The sequence below is a fragment of the Phycodurus eques genome, chromosome 3 (genome assembly GCF_024500275.1).
Source record: "Phycodurus eques isolate BA_2022a chromosome 3, UOR_Pequ_1.1, whole genome shotgun sequence".
Classification (NCBI taxonomy): Eukaryota; Metazoa; Chordata; class Actinopteri; order Syngnathiformes; family Syngnathidae; genus Phycodurus; species Phycodurus eques.
In genome coordinates, this window is record NC_084527.1 from 24564037 (window position 1) to 24583674 (window position 19638).

The window sequence follows — 19638 nt, forward strand, 5'->3', positions numbered from 1 at the left end:
TCCGCCTGTCGATCTCCCGTTCCATTCTGGTTAGGGTTAGGAGTCTGATCCTCCTGTAGTTGGAACACACCCTTCGGTCCCCCTTCTTAAAAATGGGGACCACCAACCCAGTCTGCCAATCCAGAGGCACTGTCCCCGATGTCCACGCGATGTTCCAGAGGCGTGTCAACCAGGACAGCCCGACAACATCCTGAGCCTTGAGGAACTCCGGGCGAATCTCATCCACCCCCGTGGCTTTGCCACCGAGGTGGTTAAAAAGCTCCTCCTCAACCCCAGAGATAGGAGAGCGTGCCTCAGAGAACCCACACTCTGCTTCCTCATGGGAAGGCATGTCGGTGGAATTGAGGTGGTCTTCGACGTATTCTCCCCACCGGCTCACAACGTCCTGAGTCGAGGTCAGCAGCGCCCCATCCCCACTATACACAGTGTTGATTGTGCACTGCTTCCCCCTCCTGAGACGTCGGATGGTGGACCAGAAATTCCTCAAAGCCCTCCAGACGTCTTTCTCCATGGCCTCACCGAACTCCTCCCATGCCCGAGTTTTTGCTTCAGCGACCACCAAAGCTGCATTCCACTTGGCCAGCCGGTACCCATCAGCTGCCTCAGGAGTCCCACAGGCCAAAAATGCCCGATAGGACTCCTTTCTTCAGCTTGACGGCATCCCTCACCGTTGGTGTCCACCAACGGGATCGGGGATTGCCGCCACGACAGGCACAGACCACCTTACGGCCACAGCTCCGGTCGGCCGCCTCAGCAATGGAGGCGCGGAACATGGTCCACTCGGACTCGATGTCCCCTGCCTCCCCCGTAACATGAGCAAAGTTCTGTCGGAGGTGGGAGTTGAAACTCCTTCTGACGGGATTCCACCAGACGTTCGCAGCAGACCCTCACAATACGTTTGGCCTGCCATGTCGGACCGGCATCTTCCCCCACCATCGGAGCCAACTCACCACCAGGTGGTGATCAGTTGACAGCTCCGCCCCTCTCTTTACCCGAGTGTCCAAGACATGCGGCCGCAAAGTCGATCATCGAACTGCGACCTTGGGTGTCCTGGTGCCGAGTGCACGTATGGACACCCTTATGCTTGAACATGATGTTCGTTATGGACAATCCGTGACGAGCACAGAAGTCCAATAACAGAACACCGCTGGGGTTCTGATCAGGGGGGGCCGTTCCTCCCAATCACGCCCTTCCAGGTCTCACTGTCATTGCCCACGTGAGTCCCCCAGCAGAACGATCGAGTCCCCAGCGGGAGCGCTCTCCAGCACCCCCTCCAAGGACTCCGAAAAGGGTGGGTACTCTGAACTGCTGTTTGGTGCATAGGCACAAACAACAGTCAGGACCCGTCCCCCCCACCCGAAGGCGGGGGGAGGCTACCCTCTCATCCACCGGGGTGAACCCCAATGTACAGGCGCCGAGCCGGGGAGCAATAAGTATACCCACACCTGCTCGGCGCCTCTCAACGTGGGCAACTCCAGAGTGGAAGAGAGTCCAACCCCTCTCGAGAGGACTGGTACCAGAGCCCAAGCTGTGCGTGGAGGAGAGGCCGACTATATCGAGTCGGAACTTCTCGACCTCACACACCAGCTCGGGCTCCTACCCTGCCAGAGAGATGACATTCCACGTCCCTAGAGCCAGCTTCTGTAGCCGGGGATCAGATCGCCAAGGTCCCCGCCTTCAGCCACCGCCCAGCTCGCACTGCACCCGACCTCTATGGCCCCTCCCACAGGTGGTGAGCCCATGGGAAGGGGGACCCACGTTACCCTTTCGGGCTGTGCCCGGCCAGGCCCCATGGGTGCAGGCCCGGCCACCAGGCGCTCGCCTTCGAGCCCCACCTCCAGGCCTGGCCCCAGAGGGGGGCCCCGGTGACCCGCGTCCGGGCAAGGGAAACCTGAATCCATTAATTGTACTCATCATAGGGTTTTTTGGAGCCGTGCTTTGTCTGTTCCCTCACCAAGGACCTGTTTGCCATGGGTGACCTTGCCCGGTTACATACACTACTGACCAATGTGGAATTATCGGTGATACGCTATATAATCGACCCGCTGATTTATCAGTCAGGCATTTGTACACAGTAGAATGCAATCTTCGAATTTCCACTGCACTTTTTTTTGTGATGAGTTTGTCTTGGGTTGGAGGATTCAGAGTCCAGTCGCTGTGGCGTGTGTTTCATAGCACATTCCGCTTGCATAATAAGCAGTAAAGTGACCACAGACGTCAGTCAAGAGTGCGCTGAAATGCGGAGTTGATGCAGAGTTTTGTAAGAGGTGATGCATTACAGCATGACTCGATAGTTTGTGTTCTATTCTCATATTTCTGTTTCATTTTTTTTCTCAAATTTGTGTTTATTTTATCTATTTTTGTATCCCCCACCCCCCAGGATTATTGCATTTTGTTTTCTAATGACATCTTTTCGTCCTAATTTTTCTTTGGAATTATTATTTTTGATTTTAGTTTACGGATGACTGTTTTAAAAAAAAAAAAAAAAGACACCCATCTTTCAAGTTTCGATAAATTTGTCTTTTATTACAGTGCACAACACTCGAGCTCATACAAAATGTACCCAAAAAAGTATCCGACATCATATTCACCAAAATCTATTTTGTGCAAATAAAACAAGACTTATTGACCTGCTAATGGTGATTTGTCTTATTTGTTGTTTTTTTTTACCAACTTACAAAATGCTGACCTATTAAAAAAAGACGCTTAACCCCATGTTTTTAGTACGTTGGCTACATTTTCGAGAGAACTGCGTCTTAAAAAAAAAAAAAAAAAAAAAAAAAAAAACCTGACAGCGTCAGTACGCTTTTCCTGCGCTCTTGCGCTCCTTCCTGCAAGGGCGAGGGCGGTCACGGCTCAGCCGGTGGTCGGGTCCATCCTCTGCTTGTGGAGCATGTCGCTCACGCTGGCGATGTCCTCCTCGGGGACCTCCCAAAAACAAAGAATTCAGTTTTCTATGATGCCTTCAAACCCTAGCCAAAACTTGATATCCTAATTTAAATAATATGAAACAACCCCCTTTAAAAACCCTAACCCTTGTTTGAAATGTTAACTCTGGCTTCAAGTCCTACTTTGGAAATCTAAGTTTGAAACCCTATCCCACACTTCACATCCTAATTTAAAACCTTAACCCTCGTTTAAAACCATAACCCTGTCTTCGGGGCCTAATTTGAAATCCTAACTCTGTCTTCGCAGCTTGGTTTGAAACCCATTCCCTTGCTTCACACCCTAATTTAAAAGGCCAACCCCGACTTGAAACCTTAAAACCTTGTTCACAGCCCTCATTCTAAACCTTAACTTGAAACCCCAACCCTGTCTCCACATCCTTGTTTGAAGGCCAACCCAACACTTGTATGATATCCTAATTTGAAACCCTAACCCTGTTTTGAAACCCTGATTTGAAATACCCTTGTTTTAAGTTCAAGTTAGTCTTTGGTTTCAAACGTTAACTTGAAGCCATAACCATGTCTTTACACCAGGATTTGAAACCCTACCCCATTCTTGACCTCCTAATTTGAAACCCTTACCCATAAGGACATTTTAAGAGTTTTCACTGAACCACACATCATAAGTGTATATAGGAATAAAGATGTGTAGATATAAATATTTCCAACTGTATTATTGTTATTATATTATCATATTATAGTACTATATTGAAGTTCTATAGGATTATAAAGAAGTAGAAGTATGGGTAGAAATAAAGGTTTGACTTCTTCCTACTCCTTTTCGAATATGCATAATTTTCTGTTCAAATCTCTGACTGAGACAATGGAAACTGCGCGTTTATCAGGAAAGCCCACACAAACTTACACATAAATTCACTCTTAATTTCAGCGGAATTAAAAAAATACTCTTGACTAATCCATTTAATAGTCACCTCCCAGCTGCTTTCGAATACTCATCGTGGATATCAATCATGACTCATGCACACTGTTCTATTTCTTCCCCTTTTCTACTTTTTCTAATTAAGTGCGAGTGCTCGATGAGGGAAAACCTCAACTTTCTTTAACCTTGGCTGTTGTGTCAGACCGACAACCGCATAGAGTTCCGCGGGTGGGAGTGGGTGGGGGGGGGGGGGGGGGGGGTGTCAGTGCTTGTGTTTATCACAGGCCGCTAAAAGCACTAAGTTTAGCCCAATCCGCGCTAAAAATACATACACACCCCGCTTCCTGTAATCACGGCTTTCCGTGACACCACTCACGTCTTGCAGTAGCCGACTAACCGTGATCTTGCATTACCATAATACGCGGGAAAAAAAAACCAGCTAAAATTGCTCATGCAATTAACCGAATGTAGGGCTTTTCATGGTGAACAAAAGACAATGCAGTCTTTACTGAGCCTAATGTGTTTTTTTTGGTTTGTTTTTTTAATAATCAAAACCAAACGTACCTGTTTTATAAAAATCAAAGATGATTAACGTGCACATTTTTGCATCAGAAAATTTAGTCTTCAATGAGGAAAAGTGGTACGGACAATGGAAGTATGATCCTGAGGTAAAAGTTTTGTAAACAAAGACAAGTTACTTTTCCATGAACCAGGTGTACTTGTTTTTGTAAAAAATGACTTAAGCATCGATGTTTAAACAAAGACAATTTCGTCTTCAATCCACCTAACGTGCATGTTTTGTAAATATCAAGGGCAATTTAGTCTTCAATGTTCCAGACCTACTGTTTTGTTGTTGTCGTCGTTTTTTTAAAATAAAAATCAATGACAATTTCAATTAAATGAGACAAAGAAATTTGTTTAAAAAAAAAGACAATTTAGTTTGCAACAAATGTAACATACACATGTTGCAAACATCAAAGCCAAAGTGATTCATAATGAATAAACATATACTATGTGTTTATCAACATCAAAGACAAATTAGTGTGACCTGACATAGATTTTATTGTATTTATTCATCAAAGACTGGCTTTCAAAGAACCAGACCTACTCGGATTTTTATTGAAAAATAAAAAAAATAAAGAATCAATGACAATTTAACGTCATCAATTTCCGTTTTGTCAACATCAAAGAAAGCTATAATTTTGTTTTCCAATGTGCTCGTCACCTCACTGGTGAGTCAAATCTGTGGAACATGACCGGTCTACTCCCGGATGACAAAACGGAAGCCTTCAATAAAGGAGTGAGTTTGGTTTTCGAGTCACATGTGAAATCACGATTGGTCACCAGTCAGATTCCTGGTGGAATCACGGTCATCCACTCACCAGAGCGTGGTCGAAGCTGAAGGTGCTGATGTAATAGGCGGAGATGTCGCAATCGGCCAACGGCCGGGAGATCTGAGCCACGATGCCGCATTCGTCTGAAACAAACAGCAACGTTGGGAGTCCCTCTTTAAATGACCGACGAGACAAGAGAGCACTTGCTCACCGAAGCCGAGCGGTTGTCCGCCGATGCGCACCATCCTCCACAGTTCCCCGGAGGAGCTGGTGAAGAGGAGGTCGGCAGGGAACCTGGACGCATCAAAAACTATTTACGGTCTTCAATCAACCGAATGGACGGGTCTACATCAGTAGGACAATTTGTAAACATCTAAGACCATTTAATGCACCAATCGTACATATTATTTGAACATCAAAGACCATTTTGAGTCCTAAATGAACCTAACATAACATGCTTTTGTAAGCATCAAAGACAATTCAGTTTTCAGTGAAGCTAACACACATTATTGCAAATTTTATGAACTACAACATTTCTATATTTAACATAAAAGACATTTGTTTCTCCAATGGACTTAATATACATGTTTTGACAGCATCAAAGAGTTTTAAGAGTCATCAGTGAAGCAAACACACTTACAAGTTAGTCATCAATTAACCTAAAGGACGTGATTACGTACACATCAAAGACAATTTGTTTTAACATTTTAGACCAATGGTTCTCAGCTGTTTTCCCCCTGGGATCGGCATTTTCCTATTGTTGCGAAGCCGCAACCCACTTTTGTAGATGTTCAGAACAACAAAGATTTCTTTTTGTGTTTAAAAATAGTCCCTGAAAACATATGTACAATGTTTTGGGTTTTTTTTAAACACCATTTCAAATGATTATAAAGTACCGCCAATAGCCTATTGGTAGCCATGACGCGACATTGTTTGTTTATGGAGAAAATGTAGAGACTACAGAAAAAGCTACTAAGTTCCGCATGGGAAGTCGGTACCCCACTGTACCGTATCGAAAAAAATCTAAACACGGTGAATATATGTACATTTTTAATAGCTCTCCGTGAGTGTCCTTGACCCACCCAAATGGGTCGGCGACCCACTTTTGGGTCCTGACCCATCGCTTGAGAATGACTGTTTTAGACCATTTGGATCATTAAGTGCACCGAATGTACGTGTTATTTTAATATTAAGACAATTTTGAGTCCTCAGTGAACCTGACATACTTGCTCTGTAAGCAGCAAAGAACCTTAAAATGCTTTTGCAACTGTCAAAGACAATTCCATGCTCACTGACTCTAACAGCATGTGTTCACAAAGACAATTTGTAAACATTTAAGACAATTTAGACTGTTAAATGTACCTAATTTAGTTGTTTTTTTCTCCCCATCAAAGACAAGTTTGAATTGAATCTAATCTAACTTGTGTTATTGGAAGCATCAAAAATGCTCTGGAGTCGACAGTGAAACTAACCCAAGACTATTTAGTCTTCGATTAACCTAATGGACATATTTATTTAAACATCAAAGACCATTTTTAAACATCCAAGACAATTTCCAGCTTTAAATGAACCCAATATATGTGGTGGGGGGTTCATTCAAAGTTCATTTACTCTTCAATGAACCTAAGGTGCTTAGTTTTGTTAAAAAAATAAAATTTAGTCTTCAATGAACCGACACGTTTTTGTCAACATCAAAGACACTTTAGTCTTCAGTAAAGATAACAAATTTACACAAACATCGAAGACAATTTAGCCTTCTATGAACCTAGATTGTAAATTGTGCTGTTTGCATGGAAGCTAATTTAGACCTTGACAAAAACCAAAGGCACTTGTTTTCGTAAACATCAAAGACCCTTTCGAGTCATCAATAAACCTAATGGGTGTTAGCACGACAGCGATGAGTTACTTACTGTCTTTGAGCGTCCGTGTCCATGACAAGGGAGACGTAACCGTCAATGAGGGAGAAGGAGAAGAATTTGATCCGGTCCAAGTCTGGCCTGGGACCTGACGCCTCATCTTCTTTGGGACTAGACAAACGCAAAACATTTTAGTTTTTGTGATTGGAGCATGGCGGCGAAATTTGATGAGTCGTCAAACCACAAAAATGGTTTGACAAATGAAGCCCCCAAAGCCAATATCACATGGCCACTTGAAACTTGGTCGGTATATCTATCATGAGTAGACAAAAAAAAAAAAAAAAAAAGCCCTAGAAAAGACAGAATATCTTTACAATTTCATGGGAACAGTACTTGAAAGACAAACTTGTCAAGTAAGTTTCACTCAGTAACATGACATTTGGTAGACAGACGTGTCTATCACGAGTAGACCCATGTTGGAAAAGACATTTTGGTTTTGAAGCTTTCACTTTAGTCATTTGAGGGCTCCTTTATAGCAGTGGTTCTCACAACTGTTGTCACCCTGGAACCCGCATTTTCCTATTGTTACAAAGTCGTGACACACTTTCAAACAAGTTAAGAACAATGGGTTTTTTTTTTTCGTTTAAAAATAGGCTCTGAAAACATGTACAGTATAATATTTTGAAATGCCGTTTCAAATGAGTTTGCTGTACCGCCAAAGGCATATTGCTTGCCATGATGTCCACCAGCCGAAGCCTGAGCTGCACTGTATTTGTTTACCGTAAACTTGTGGCTAAAGAACAAGGATGTAACAGTTCTTGTCACTATATTCCTTGTGGGAACTGGAAATATCCGGAAATATCAGGATAGGAATACATGTAAATGTTTTTCTTTATTTTTTTCTGAGCTGTCTGCGACCCACCCAAAATGGGTCCATGACCCTTCTTTGGGTCCCAACCCACCAGTTGAGAATCACTGCTTTAGAATTTAGAAATGTTGTCCAACTCCTCCCAAATTTGAACGACATATACCTGTACTAGACAGGTGGACAGCGCGAATTCTGGTAATTCCGTGTGGTTGGGGCATGGCGACGAAATGTGATGAGTCGCCATAAAACAACAAATTCAATACCTCAGCCGCAAAACATGTCTATCATGTGTAAACCCATTAAAAAAAAGTATTTGGCTCATTTCAGTTATATTCCTTCCTGGATTATACAGATACTGGGCGCAACATTAGGTACAGATGCACTTCCTCTGTTGCTAAATCTTGAGCTATGCTGCCATCTTGTGTTCTAAGAGCAGCACTGCAGTCTCCCTGTGTGTCTGCCTGTCTGTCTGCCTCACCTGCCGGAGTAAAACAGCACGTCGATGAGCGTGGTGGCAATGGAGGGCAGCGTGTCCGGGTCCAAGGACATGACGCAGAACCGGTTCTGGGGGATGAGCACTGGGTGAAGTGTGGGCTGCACAGCTGGCAACAAAAGAAGAGGGGGGGCGGTTGGTGACATGATCCTTTTTTTTTCTTCTTTTTTGGTCATTATGACATCATATTTGCCACAATAATTAAATAACTGTCATCAAGACCTTTAATTTGAAGTATAACTTCATGTGGTTTGTTGACAATCCGTATGGCACTCAATGTTCTATTTCCAATTGACGATCGAAAAAAACAAAATGTAAAACGTGACACAAAACACGCAAAGCAAAACAATTACTCAGAGCGATAAAAAAAATCACTTCCAGAACAATTTTGCAAAATTTCATTGAATTTTCATATTTTCAAAACTTTGTCAAGAACATTACTTTGTGAGTCATAATCATAATTGTTAATAAATTATGGCTTCAATAATTGTCCTTCTATTGTTTTTATTACATCAACCTTGTAATGGCGGACGCAGTCGCAGCCTGAATCAAAGTACCAGTATATGAGATTTGACTCCATCATCAAAAATATCTGTCTATGAATTAATTGGCATTGAATTTGCAAATTCTATGAATTTAATTGTTTTAGCTTAGCAATTAGCATTGCTTTGACATCGTCTTCACCTATCCACTCCTCATCCTCCCTATGTGACACTTCCTTAAGAAGTGTAGCTTATTCGCAACCATGGAAGCGATGTTGACTTAGAATGCGTTGACACCGGACGCAAAGAGAAAATTCGCCTCCGCGACTTGGCAGCTGGCGGGTGTAATAAAATAGGGTGCACCAAGCAGCTGTTCAATGGATGCGACGGTAATGTCAGACGCTGGATTTTTATTATTCCACCCCCCCCCCCCAAGATCCGGAACAATCAGTGTTCTGTCCGTAACGAGTCAAGGGCTCACCCTCTTTGCCGTTCTCGTGGAGGCCGTTGGCGACGTCGCAGCCGCGGACAAGGAGCGACTCTCCTCCGACCTCGCGGTAGATGTTGAACTCCTCGTCCAGAGTGCTGACCACCACAGACAGGTCCTTCTCTCTCACCTGCACAAAAACACCGCACGCTGCTTGACCTCACTGCCAACTACTAAAACGGCTTCTCCCCATTGGGAAATGACCCGAACAAAAAGTTTAGCATATTGGGTCTTGCTAGTGAAATTTCAGGATAAACCTAAAATGTAGGATGAACTTAATTTGGCCAATTGTCATCTTTTGAATTGCTAGAAAGTCAATGGGTCAGTACTGAACAAAAGATGAGTTTATTCTCTTCTTCTTTTCTTGCAACATGGAAACTGCCCACTAAGAGTTGTGTGAAAAAGTGTTTGCCCCTTCCGGATTATTATTTTTTATTTTTTGCATGTTTGTCACTCTTAAATGTTTCCCATCATTAAACAAATTTCAATATTAGTCAAAGACGACACAAGTAAACATAAAACGCAGTTTTTATATGAAAGTTTTTATTATTAAGGTGGGGGGGAGAGGGGGGATTCCAAACCTACACAGCCCTGTGTGAAAAAGTGTTTGCCCCCTAAACCGAATCACTGGTTGGGCCACTCTTAGTAGCAACAACTGCAATCAAGCGTTTGCGATAACTTGCAATGAGTCTCTCACAGCGCTTTGGAGGAATTTTGGCCCACTCATCTTTGCAGAGTTGTTGTAATTCAGCCACATTGGAGGGTTTTAGAGCATTAACCACCTTTTCAAGGTCCTGCCACTGCATCTCAATAGGGTTCAGGTCAGGACTTTGACGAGGCCACTCCAAAGTCTCTTTTTGTTTTTCTTCAGCCATTCAGAAGTGGACTTGCTGGTGTGTTTTGGATCGTTGTCCTGCTGTAGAACCAAAGTCTGTTTCAGCTTTAGGTCATGAATAGGTGGCCAGACATTCTCCTTCAGCATTTTTTGGTACACAGCAGAATTAAAGGTTCCATTTATAACAGCAGGTTCTGAAGCAGCAAAACAGCCCCAGATCATCACACTACCACCAAAATATCTTACCACTGGTATGACGTTTTTTTTCTGAAATGCGGTGGTACTTATACACCAGATGTAATGGAAGACACACCTTCCAAAATTTGTTTTACTTTTGTCTTATCAGACCACAGAGTATTTTGCCAAAAGTCTTGGGGATCATCAAGATATCTTGTGGCAAAATTGAGACAAGCCTTAATGTTCTTATTGTTCAGCAGTGGTTTTCATCTTGGAACTCTGCCATGCAGGCCATTTTTGCCACTCTTTCTTATGCAAAGTGAGACCTGCTGTTCTTTGGATGTTGTTGTGGGGTCTTTTGTGACCTCTTGGATGAGTCGTCGCTGCTCTCTTGGGTTAATTTTGGTCAGCCGGGCACTCCTGGGAAGGTTCTCTAGTGTTCTGTGTTTTCGCCATTTGTGGATAATAAAGTCCCAAACCTTTAGAAATGGCTTTATAACCTTTTCCACACTAATAGATCTCAATGACTTTCCTTCTCATTTGTCCCTAAATTTCTTCAGATCTCGGCATGATGTCTAGCTTTTGAGGATCTTTTGGTCTACTTGACTTTGACGAGCAGGTCCTATTTAAGTGATTTCTTGATTGAGAACAAGTGTGGCAGTATCAGAACTGGGTGTGGTGAGAAAAAATTTACTCAGGTATGATAAACCGCAATTATCTTTTGACAGGGAGGGCAATCATTTTATTCACACAGGGCCATGTAGGTTTGGATTTTTTTTTATCTAATAATAAAAAAATTGTTTAAACTGCATTTTGTGTTTACTTGTGTTGTCTTTGACTATTATTTACATTTGTTTGATGATGGGAAACATTTAAGTGTGACAAAAAAATAAGAAATCAGGAAGGGGGTAAACACTTTTTCACACCACTGACCATACAGAGGGAACAATACCCAATACCTTTTGACTTTTTGTTTTGTATTTTTTTAAACAAAATTTTTTCTTGGATAAATCAGGAAAATGTCAACTTGCCTCCCACCAAAAAGGACTTTTTAAAAAAATATATATTTAAAAAGCAAATTTATTTCCCTACGAAGAAATTATAGTTATTAGTATAAATTATGTTTTAGTGCTTTTTTTATTGGTAAAACTCCCCCCACCCCCCAAAAACATGAAAAATATCTGACTTTACAAAAACAAAGAGATGACTTTTTGCAAAAATAAAACAAATTCTACCAAAAAATGTTTTAAATAATCTACTCATGTTTTTCCTTAAAAAAAAAATACATTTTATCTAAAATATCAACTGTCCTCATCAAAAAAGATTACTTTAAAAAAAAACAATTTGGAAAAAAATACTTTGCTTAGCATTTTTTTCGAAAAAAAACGTGATTTCACACAACAAAAGGATTATGAATGGTAGGGGTTGAGCATAAAGCCCGGCACAGTAGGCGACTGGTTAGCACATCAGTTCTGAGGACCCGTGTTCAAAGCCGGCCTCGCCTGTGTGGAGTTTGCATGCTCCCCTCGTGCCTGCGTGAGTTTTCTCCGGGTACTCAGGTTTCCGCCCACATGCCCAAAACATGCATGGTAGGTTAATTGAAGGTGTGAATGTGAGTGCAAATGGTTGTTCGTTTATATGTGCCCTCCGATTGGCTGGCGACCAGTTGACGGTGTACTCCGCCTCTCGCCCGAAGATAGCTGGGATAGGCTCCAACACGCCCGCGACCCCAGTGAGGTACGGAATATGGATGGATGGATGGATGGATGGATGAGCATAAAGCCAACTTAAGGGTCCCAGCTGGGTGAAAGTGTGGGCTGACCAGGATGAAGTCGGTCTGATAGGTGGACAGCATGAAGACGGAGACGTGCTGGCGGGCGAGCGGCGCGATGACTGACTTGGCGATCTTGGTGACGCCCAGAGCCTGCGAGCTGACCGAGTCGTTGGCGTTGTTGAGCACGTTGAGCGGCAGCCACACCGAGCTCTCCGTCTGGAGTTGCTCCGAGGACTCCAGCTCTGCGTGCGTGCAAAGGCAACACACTTATCATAACACTACAACATAGCTGCACAGATTGTAATGACTGATATGTGAATGTACACGATTGGAATATTTGCATACATGCGAATGGTTGTTTGTTTGTATGTGCCCTGCGATTGGCTGGCGACCAGTTCAGGGTGCTGCTGCCCGAAGATAGCTGGGATAGGCTCCAGCACTCCCGCGACCCTTGTAAGGATAAGCGGCTCAGAAAATGGATGGATATTTTAAATACAGTGGTGCCTTGACTTGAGTTTTATAGTGGTACGTGGGCATGTGAAAAAAAAAACAAAAAACGAATGTTCATCCGTCCATTTTCTTCTGCTCATCCGAGGTCAGGTCATGGGGGCAGCAGTATGAGTAGGAAGACCCAGACTTCCCTTTCCCCAGCCACTTTGTCCAGTTCTTCCGGCGGGATCCCGAGGCATTCCCAGGCCAGCTGCGAGACGTAGTTTCTCCAGCATGTCCTGGGTCGTCTCCGGGGCCTCGTCCCGTTGGGACGAGCCTAGAACACCTCACCAGGGAGGTGTCCAGTGGGCATCCTAACCAGATGCCTGAGCCACCTCATCTGTCTCCTCTCGATGCGGAGGAGCAGCGGCTCGCCTTTGAGCCCCTCCCTGATGATCGAGCTTCTCACCCTAGCTGTAAGGGAGAGAGCCCAGACACTCTCTGACACCTTATTCACAACCCACAGCTTGTAACCATCGGTGAGGGAAGGAGCGTCGATCGATCGGTAAATTGAGAGCTTCGCTTTTCGGCTCAGCTCCTTTTTCAACACGGCAGCCCGATACAGAGTCCGTATTACTGCAGACGCTGCACCGATCCATCTGTCGATCTCCCACTCCATTCTTCCCTCACTCATGAACAAAACCCCAAGATCAAGGATCTATTCCTCGACGCGGACGGGGCACAATACCCTTTTCCGACTGAGGACCATTGTCTCAGATTTGGAGGTGCTGATTTTCAACCCAGCCACTTCATACTCTGCTGCAAACCAGTCCAGCGAGAGTTGAAGATCACGGTTTGATCAAGCCATCGGAACCACATCATCTGCAAAAAGCAGGGACGTAATACTGTCGTCACCAAACCGGACTCCCTCAACACCTTGGCTGTGCCAAGAAATTCTGTTCAGAAATGTAATGAACAGAATCGGTGATTGCGGAGTCTTATTGCCGACAATGCGGATCCAACTCTGATACCGGTAGTACAGGGACCAAACAGCCCGTATCAGGGGTCACGTACCCAATACTCCCGCAGCACCCCCCAAAGGACACAATGGAACGCCTTCTCCAAGTCCATAAAACAGATGTAGACTGGTTGTGGGGGAACTCCCATGCACAATCAAAGATCCTGCTGAAGGTGTAGAGTTGGTCCACTGTTCCACTGCCAGGACAAAAAACACACTGCTCCTCCTGAATCTGAGATTTGACTTTCTGACGGACTCTCTTCTCCAGAACCCCTGAATAAACCTTACCAAGGAGGCTGGGGAGTGAGATCCCTCTATAGTTGGAACACACCCTCCCTCCTAAAAAGGGTACCACCACCCCAGTCTGCTAATCCAGAGGCACTGTCCCCGATGTCCATGTGATGTTGCAGAGGCATGTCAACCAGGATAGCCCCAACACATCCAGAGCATTCAGGAAGTCCGGGCGGATCTCATCCACCCCCGGGGCCCTGCCACCGTGGAGCTTTCTAACCACCTTGGTGACACCCCCGAGACACCAGATGGCGGACCAGAATTTCCTCCATGGCCTCACCAAACTCCTCCCATGCCCGAGTTTTTGCCTCAGCGACCAGCTCAGTGCCTCTCACCTTGGGCAAATGCAGAAAGGAAAAGAGGACTGGTACCAGAGTCCAAGCTGCGCGTGGAAGTGAGCTCGACCCTATCTTGTCGGAACTTCTCGACCTCGCAGACAAACTTGGGCTTCTTCCCTACCAGAGAGGTGACATTCCACGTCCCTAGAGCCAGCTTCTGTAGCCGGGGATCGGACCGCCAAGATCCCCACCTTCAGCCGCTACCCAGCTCACTACGCACCCTGCCTCTTTGGCACCTCCCACAGGTGGTGAGCCCATGGGAAGGGGGACCCACGTTACCCTCTCGGGCTGTGGCCGGCCAGGCCCTATGGGTGCAGAACCGGCCACCAGGCGCTTGCCTTCAAGCCCCACCTCCAGGCCTGGCTCCAAAAGGGGGGCCCAGTGACCTACATCCGGGCAAGGGAAAGCTAGGTCCATTTATATTCATCATTAGAAGAGGTCTATGAGCCGTACTTTGTCTGGTCCCTCACCTAGGACCTGTTTTCCATGGGTGACACTACCAGGGACGTAAAGTCCCAGACAACTCAGCTCCTAGGATCATTAGGACACACAGACCCCTTCATCACAATAAGGTGAGGGGAATTAAATGTTCAAACTGCATAATGTGACAGTGGCTTAAATTTATTTTAATCACAAAAGTACACATTATTACATAAGTACAATAGATTTGCATTTAACATTTTAGAACAGTTTCTTTCCAAATTTCAATTGGGGGGTAAACATTTTCTTTAACTTAAATACATAGAAATTAAATCATTATTTATATATCAAATAATTCATCCATTTAATTGCTCCAAAAAACACTGTCCACGTTTGGTAGAATACATAGTATAAAACTGAAGTGCATATTTTGTTGTTGTTGTACCTTTGAAGCCCTCCTCATCCAACACGAGAGTGTAGTTCTCAGGGCTCTCGGTCATACTGAAGAACTTGCATCTGAAAGCACCATTCATTGCTTGCTGTCATATTCAAAATGTTACAATCAAAAATACATGCAGACACACACATCTCTGTACCATTTCCTCAGTGGCAACTCCACATCACTGTTTTTTAATTACTTACCTGACTGTAGTTATTTCATAGTGAATACAATCATTATTTTTATGGTGTTGTCTTTTTGAAGTCATTTCCATAACTTCCTGTTCTACGTCAGCCATCTACAGCCACTACAACAAAGATTCCTTTTAAACTGAACATGTGGAATTCCACATTTGGATTTTCTTGTATATTGTAAAAAAACAATTGAAAAAAAATGACTTCTTACAAATCCGTGATATAGCGCAAATGATAATCCGCAATATCGTTTATAGTGACTGCTAAAACAACAATGGCTTGTATCTGGGCTCAGCGGCAAAGGAGAAGGGATATCCACGAATTGTTGTGGGGTTTATGGCTGGAAACACCCAAAAGAAAACATTTGTTGTGGACTTTCTTTTTTTTTTGTCTCCATGAGATTAAAGGATGCTCCACCCTCCTGTTGGTCCACACGCACCGCAGCCCGACCAACCGCTGACTCGACAAATCCAAGTAATCCTCGTCGCCCTGTGTTTGTGTGTGTCTCGACAAACTACACAAGACTAAGCGGCAGCACTAGCTAGGACACTGCATTGTGTTACTTCCTGTAGAGCTTTTTTCACCTTCCTCTTGGTCCAAGGACAACGATAACCAGAGAGCAGGAAATGAAACCGACTGCTCATGTATAATATGAGCAGTACACAGTAGTTCATTTAAATATCAATAATAGACATCTATTCCACCAAGGACAGTTGCTGGATGGTTTAGCATTACTGTAACATCGATGCTAATTTCCATTAGCCCATCTATGGCAAGTCACATTTTATGTTGGCCTTAAGATAGCGGACTGTTAGATTAAATAATGTGGTTTGGTTGAACATGTTGGTGTTTAAATATACAATGTTAATTCTCTTTTGTGTCAATTTTACATTAAGTTTCAACTGGGAGTGACAAATAAACAGCTTGATGCAAGCACGCTTCGCCTCCTATTTGAAGAAACTGTGAACGAGCAATGCTTCTTTTCGTTTCATCAACGTGATCTTATATGATAGTTTCCCATTTCTTGGCAACGAGAGGAGGTGCTAAGGAATACTTTAAAAAGTGTGATTCAATATGTTTAAGTGTGTGTTTTCATCGGTTTGTGTTTAAACCATGTGGGAAGGGTAAAACTTTTTTTTTTTTTTTAATCGTAGATTTTCATCTTGAACATCTTCAAAGGATGAGTATTTTTACAGTATTTTAATATTATTCAGCGGTTCACTTATGACAGATTTCATGACAGGGACGGAAAAGGTTTTTATAGGGAAAAGTTTGTTTTGAAATTAGAGCAACTTGAATGTCACCCAGTATCTTGGAACATCGTTCACTTGGGCTATCATCAATAAAACCTCCCTCAAACTACATAGCCATACTATACTATACTGTACTAATGATTCTGAAAGTGTGGTATGCGGGCTCCCTCTATTGGTACAGGAAAGAATCACTACATTAAATGTTTAAAGTGGCTGCAGTGGCTTAAAACTTTTTTTGTCTTATAGTCGGATCCACGCATTACATTGTCTGTAGCAGACGTGTTGTCTGTCCCACACCGCCGACGTTTTTTTTTTTTTTTTTTTAAATAACTTTATTGGTTGTCAGATAGTTACAGTGCTACGTCAAAAGACACGTGACAAGGCTAAACATAAACTAGCTATTGAATTCAAATATACTGTACAGGACGGCGACGCGGAGTAAATGTCTTTTGAAGATCCGATCAATGACCTCATTGATCGGATCGGCGAATTATGACATTAAAGCCGATCAGCCGATCACCATTAAATGCTAATTATCGGCCAATACCGATCAGGACGATCAGATGGGTGTAAAGTCTACTTTTGACATCAGCAGTTCCTTGAGTTCTTCCTAAAATCTGCTTTTGTGCATTTTTTCCCCTTGTTTTGCTTTGCTGTAGCAGCCTATACATAACCTATGCATACACATTTCTGTTCACTTCCCGTAGGCACCCAGACGCTTTTGTCCACAAACTAGCAATGAGCACTAAGGACACAGGGAGGCCATTCAGCCCAGAATGCCATTGCACTGTGTATGTACTCTGCTTTCCAGTAATTTGGCACGAGTCGTTTGGGAGTTCCTCGCTAATGAATGGCAGAGGGGCCCTGATAGGGGGAAGATGAAAAAAAAAAAAAAAAAACTTAAGTAAAGGAAAACCTGCTTTTCCTCACTGAAAACATATGGAGTACGTGTTATTTTCCAGACGATCCTAAATCGTCTGGAAAATAACACGTACTCCATATGTTTTTGTTTCATTTTAATTCCTACGTGGACTTTAAAAGGATATTACTATTTAAGGTAGTGAACACGGTTTGTTTGTTTGTAAAAGTTTGCCTGCATGGTCATAATTTAGCATTATACATCTGTTTAGTATATGTGATTCAAACTTGGTAGCAATCAGACTAAATCTAGGAGTTTGTGATGGAAGGACCTCTATAAAAGCCCAAAATGACTAAAACGGCTGATTCAAACCAAAATGGCAGACTTCCTTTGACTTTTTGGGCATGGCTTCTTCAGACTTTTTGTGTGTCTGCTCTTGATAGGTATGTCGACAAAAGTTCATGTCGCTTAGTGAAACGGGCTTCAACATTCAAAACCTCTTCGAAGAGTTTGAAGGACCAATGGAAATGGCCAAAATGAGCCTAAAATGACAACTTCAAACCAAAATGGATGACATCCTCTCTTTTCCGGCATGGCTTCTTCAGACTTTTTTTGTGGGTCTACTCATGATGCCCATCCCTACCAAACTTCACATTGCTAAGTGAAACAGGCTTCCTGGGCTGAATTTATTTTTAATTTTGGGGTGAACCACTGGGCCAATTTTTGAAAGTCACGCCCGAGATTGAAATTAAACGCAAATTTTCACCAGGATAAACACATCTTCAAAGTTGGGTGTTTTTTTTATTTTGTTTTTTTTTTGGACTACTGAAAGTAGTCAAGACGGTGATTGAGACGGCATCGAAGCCCTAATGAACAAATGAAGGCGCGTTCACTGAGGGGAGTTGCGTCATCATGTCTCAGCGTGTCTGATTGGATCACTTTTCTACTGAACACCGGCGACAGCCAATGGGGGTCGGCGGGCGTGGCTTCAACTATGAGCTGGTGTGCGGCGTGCTAAAAATGCTGCATTCGTGACCACTCGGGAGGAGGAAATTTCCTCACACACACCGAGGCGGGGACGACACACAAGCCTGATAGCCGCGGTCAGAATGTAAGGGGACAACTCCAACCTTTCATTTTGTGGGGAACATGACTACAAGGCGATCTGTGAAAGACGAGAGCGGTTTAAAAATCACAAATTTCCCAGGTTTATGGAACGCGACAAAGGCAATTGTTGCCTCATCAAAACATGATATTTTAGCACATGCAATACACATTTACATTGCAATAGTTTATCCGTGGATCAAGCGAACCTGGTCCTTTGGTCAACGCGACGCGGTGAAAGAGTCAATAAATGTGCTAATTGACGTGATTTATCCTAAATGAAGCAGCGGGGGTTGCAAGTCGAGGTAATCAATTGCCCCCGCTTACCGGGTCCGGCGGCGGAGGAATATCAACTTGATGAGCGGGTGTGTGAAGTGCGCCAGGCCGCTCTTGGTGATGCTGGTGACCCGCAGCCGGTGGTCCAGAATGTGCAGCTCCATGTCCAAATGATAGTTGGAGCTTGACGCGAACCACGACCAGTAACCGCGCACACGCTCACTCTCTCACTCACTCACACTCGCTCTAGTCTTCACAGAACGAAAAAACAGCCGACAAGTCCTGCCCCGCGCAACTACTGAATATTCAAATTATCAACGCAGAGGACACGCCCTCTTTTCCCAATTCTCTTAAAGTTACAGTGTTGCTTACTATCGAAAAAAAGTACTCAAAATGATTGTCGGCCCCGACTCGTTTCGGACCCTATTATCGGGTCAAATACACTCGGAACACACCTCAGACCCAGGGGCGTGCAGACACGTCTGGAGGGGCAGGTGCTCAAAGTTAAAAGGGGGGCACATGGAACAAGAGTTTGAAACACCTGAGCATAGCATTGCATTGCAGGCTATTCATAAAAACAGAATAAGAAAAGACACTTGCCTTAAGGACACCAGGAATTGCACTTTCTAGCAAACGTGCGCGCCATTTGCTTAGTTGTTAATCCGGAAGATAACAAACCCACCAGTTAGTATTTTGTGGGCAAACTACACGCATTGTGTGGTCATGTATTAGCATTTTGCGTGCATGTCACAGCATTCATTAAGCGCCTTCTGCAGGACAGCAAATAAAATATCGCAAGAATACATTCATAACACTCCTGATCTCGACTGAATTTACCAAACCATTGTCATAAGAGGAAAATGCATTCATGAAAATTGCACAACTT

General features: G+C 43.7%; 1 protein-coding gene across 2 annotated transcripts; it reads right to left on the bottom strand.

The window, feature by feature from the left end:
- Window positions 1-2652: 2652 nt before the first annotated feature.
- castor1 (cytosolic arginine sensor for mTORC1 subunit 1) lies at window positions 2653-19014 on the bottom strand. 2 transcript variants are annotated; one of them, XM_061672775.1, is made up of 9 exons: window positions 18804-19014; window positions 15073-15143; window positions 12180-12373; window positions 9340-9475; window positions 8362-8485; window positions 7070-7186; window positions 5371-5453; window positions 5208-5302; window positions 2653-2928 (listed from the first exon to the last, which is right to left on the bottom strand). In XM_061672775.1, the coding sequence occupies exons 1-9, from the start codon at window positions 18914-18916 to the stop codon at window positions 2857-2859; spliced, it is 1005 nt and encodes a 334-aa protein (XP_061528759.1). In that variant the 5' UTR covers window positions 18917-19014; the 3' UTR covers window positions 2653-2856. The 2 variants fall into 2 exon arrangements, with proteins under 2 accessions (XP_061528759.1, XP_061528760.1); XM_061672776.1 differs by lacking the exon at window positions 18804-19014 and adding an exon at window positions 15270-15852.
- Between the last annotated feature and the right edge of the window lie 624 nt (window positions 19015-19638).

What these genes read in the sequence shown, in the direction of transcription:
- castor1 (XM_061672775.1), bottom strand. Translation starts at nt 18,916, where the DNA reads ATGGAGCTGCACATTCTGGACCACCGGCTGCGGGTCACCAGCATCACC. An exon ending in GACACGGACGCTCAAAGACA is followed by an intron (nt 5,454 to 7,069) that starts GTAAGTAACTCA and finishes TGATGCGTCCAG; the next exon opens with GTTCCCTGCCGACCTCCTCT. An exon ending in CGGACAACCGCTCGGCTTCG is followed by an intron (nt 5,303 to 5,370) that starts GTGAGCAAGTGC and finishes TGTTTGTTTCAG; the next exon opens with ACGAATGCGGCATCGTGGCT.